The following is a 2,802-nucleotide window of genomic DNA, read 5'->3' on the forward strand; positions in this document are numbered from 1 at the left end:
ATGCATCAACAGGAGACAACCCTCATGCTATTCTTTATGACACAGATAAGAACCAACCAAATGATTTGATTAATGTACCTCCGACCTCTTTGTATAACCCGGATGATTATGTTCAAGTAAAATGTAGACACGTGTAATTAGTAAAAAATATACGAGAGCACTTCTTCAATGCAACAACAGAGTTTGCTCGAGCAAGGAATGTGCAAGTTAAGAATTGTAAGATAAATTTAGGATCTATTGTTATGACACTTGACCCACATAGGTCAGATCCTGTGAACCTACACAGGTCAGGTCCTGTGATCCCACATAGGTCAGGTCCTGTGAACCCACATAGGTCAGGTCCTGTGAACCCAAAAAGGTCAGGTCCTGTGAACCCACATTGGTCAGGTCCTGTGAACCTACACAGGTCAGGTCCTGTGAACCCACATAGGTCAGGTCCTGTGAACCCAAAAAGGTCAGGTCCTGTGAACCCACATTGGTCAGGTCCTGTGAACCTACACAGGTCAGGTCCTGTGATCCCACATTGGTCAGGTCCTGTGAACCTACACAGGTCAGGTCCTGTGAACCTACACAGGTCAGGTCCTGTGATCCCACATTGGTCAGGTCCTGTGAACCTACACAGGTCAGGTCCTGTGAACCTACACAGGTCAGGTCCTGTGATCCCACATTGGCCAGGTCCTGTGAACCTACACAGGTCAGGTCCTGTGAACCCAAAAAGGTCAGGTCCTGTGAACCCACATTGGTCAGGTCCTGTGAACCCAAAAAGGTCAGGTCCTGTGAACCCACATAGGTCAGGTCCTGTGAACCCACATAAGTCAGGTCCTGTGAACCCACATAGGTCAGGTCCTGTGAACTACGTCAGGTTCTGATATAGGTCAAGACCTGACATAGGACGGGTCCTGTGTGATTCAGGTCCAAATCAAAGGCAACAAGTACAAACTGGAGAGTTTATAAATAAGCACTTTGACAACATGAAGCTGGTTAACATGACAGTTGACGAAACTGATGAAGGAACATGTCAGTGGCTCTTGCCATACCTCATACCAGCCCCTACTATAGTTGACAGGTCACCTCATACCAGCCCCTACAGTAGTTGACAGGTTACCTCATACCAGCACCTACAGTGGTTTACAGGTCACCTCATACCAGCACCTACAGTGGTTTACAGGTCACCTCATACCAGCACCTACAGTGGTTTACAGGTCACCTCATACCAGCCCCTACAGTAGTTGACAGGTTACCTCATACCAGCACCTACAGTGGTTTACAGGTCACCTCATACCAGCACCTACAGTGGTTTACAGGTCACCTCATACCAGCACCTACAGTAGTTGACAGGTCACCTCATACCAGCACCTACAGTGGTTTACAGGTCACCTCATACCAGCACCTACAGTAGTTGACAGGTCACCTCATACCAGCACCTACAGTGGTTGACAGGTCACCTCATACCAGCACCTACAGTGGATGACAGGTTACCTCATACCAGCACCTATAGTGGTTGACAGGTCACCTCATACCAGCACCTACAGTGGTTGACAGGTCACCTCATACCAGCACCTACAGTGGTTGACAGGTTACCTCATACCAGCACCTATAGTGGTTGACAGGTCACCTCATACCAGCACCTACAGTGGTTGACAGGTTACCTCATACCAGCACCTATAGTGGTTGGCAGGTCACCTCATACCAGCACCTACAGTGGTTGACAGGTTACCTCATACCAGCACCTATAGTGGTTGACAGGTCACCTCATACCAGCACCTACAGTGGTTGACAGGTCACCTCATACCAGCACCTACAGTGGTTGACAGGTCACCTCATACCAGCACCTACAGTGGTTGACAGGTCACCTCATACCAGCACCTACAGTGGTTGACAGGTCACCTCATACCAGCACCTACAGTGGTTGACAGGTCACCTCATACCAGCACCTACAGTCTCATATCTAGACGTAGAGCAACAAGTGGGGAGTCCCTCCATATACACTGCCTAGATAATGTCGAGACTAACGGTTCAGACGAGAGCTTGATATACTGGTCACGCTGTCTCTAACAATCAGAGACAGAAATGAATAACATTTGTAAAGAATTAGGCTCCGTCATTCACATAATTTATTATTATGTACACTACAGACTGCACTTAACAATTATTATTCTGCTTCTGAATGGCCGAACGAGAGAACAATAGTCTCCTAGAGGAATGGGAAATCAATCTTGCTGTCTCCTGCGCCTGTGCCCTTACCTCATGTGTCCTAATGTTTTGGAGGTACCATGCATAAACAATATTTACACTTTTGTACTGTATTTTACCATATGTCAATTTGGAATCAACTGTGGTATTTTAACTTTACAACGCAATCATTACGAGTCCTCTCAGTGTTGTAGCAGCCACGCTGAGGCCAGGCGTTCATTAGTGTCGTGCAGCAACCATGCTGAGGCCAGGCGTTCATTAGTGTCGTGCAGCAACCATGCTGAGGCCAGGCGTTCATTAGTGTCGTGCAGCAACCATGCTGAGGCCAGGCGTTCATTAGTGTCGTGCAGCAACCATGCTGAGGCCAGGCGTTCATTAGTGTCGTGCAGCAACCATGCTGGCGCCAGGCGTTCATTAGTGTCGTGCAGCAACCATGCTGAGGCCAGGCGTTCATTGGTGTCGTGCAGCAACCATGCTGAGGCCAGGCGTTCATTAGTGTCGTGCAGCAACCATGCTGAGGCCAGGCGTTCATTGGTGTCGTGCAGCAAACATGCTGAGGCCAGGCGTTCATTGGTGTCGTGCAGCAACCATGCTGAGGCCAGGCGTTCA

General features: G+C 48.6%; 1 protein-coding gene across 1 annotated transcript; it reads right to left on the minus strand.

Moving 5' to 3' along the window:
* Positions 1 to 240: 240 nt before the first annotated feature.
* Positions 241 to 2,249, minus strand: LOC138370432 (type VI secretion system spike protein VgrG1b-like). Its single transcript, XM_069334789.1, has 2 exons — positions 2,245 to 2,249; positions 241 to 853 (listed from the first exon to the last, which is right to left on the minus strand). Exons 1-2 carry the CDS (start codon positions 2,247 to 2,249, stop codon positions 241 to 243), a joined length of 618 nt encoding a protein of 205 aa, XP_069190890.1.
* Positions 2,250 to 2,802: the final 553 nt, after the last annotated feature.

The sequence above is a fragment of the Procambarus clarkii genome, chromosome 32 (genome assembly GCF_040958095.1).
Source record: "Procambarus clarkii isolate CNS0578487 chromosome 32, FALCON_Pclarkii_2.0, whole genome shotgun sequence".
Taxonomy (NCBI): domain Eukaryota; kingdom Metazoa; phylum Arthropoda; class Malacostraca; order Decapoda; family Cambaridae; genus Procambarus; species Procambarus clarkii.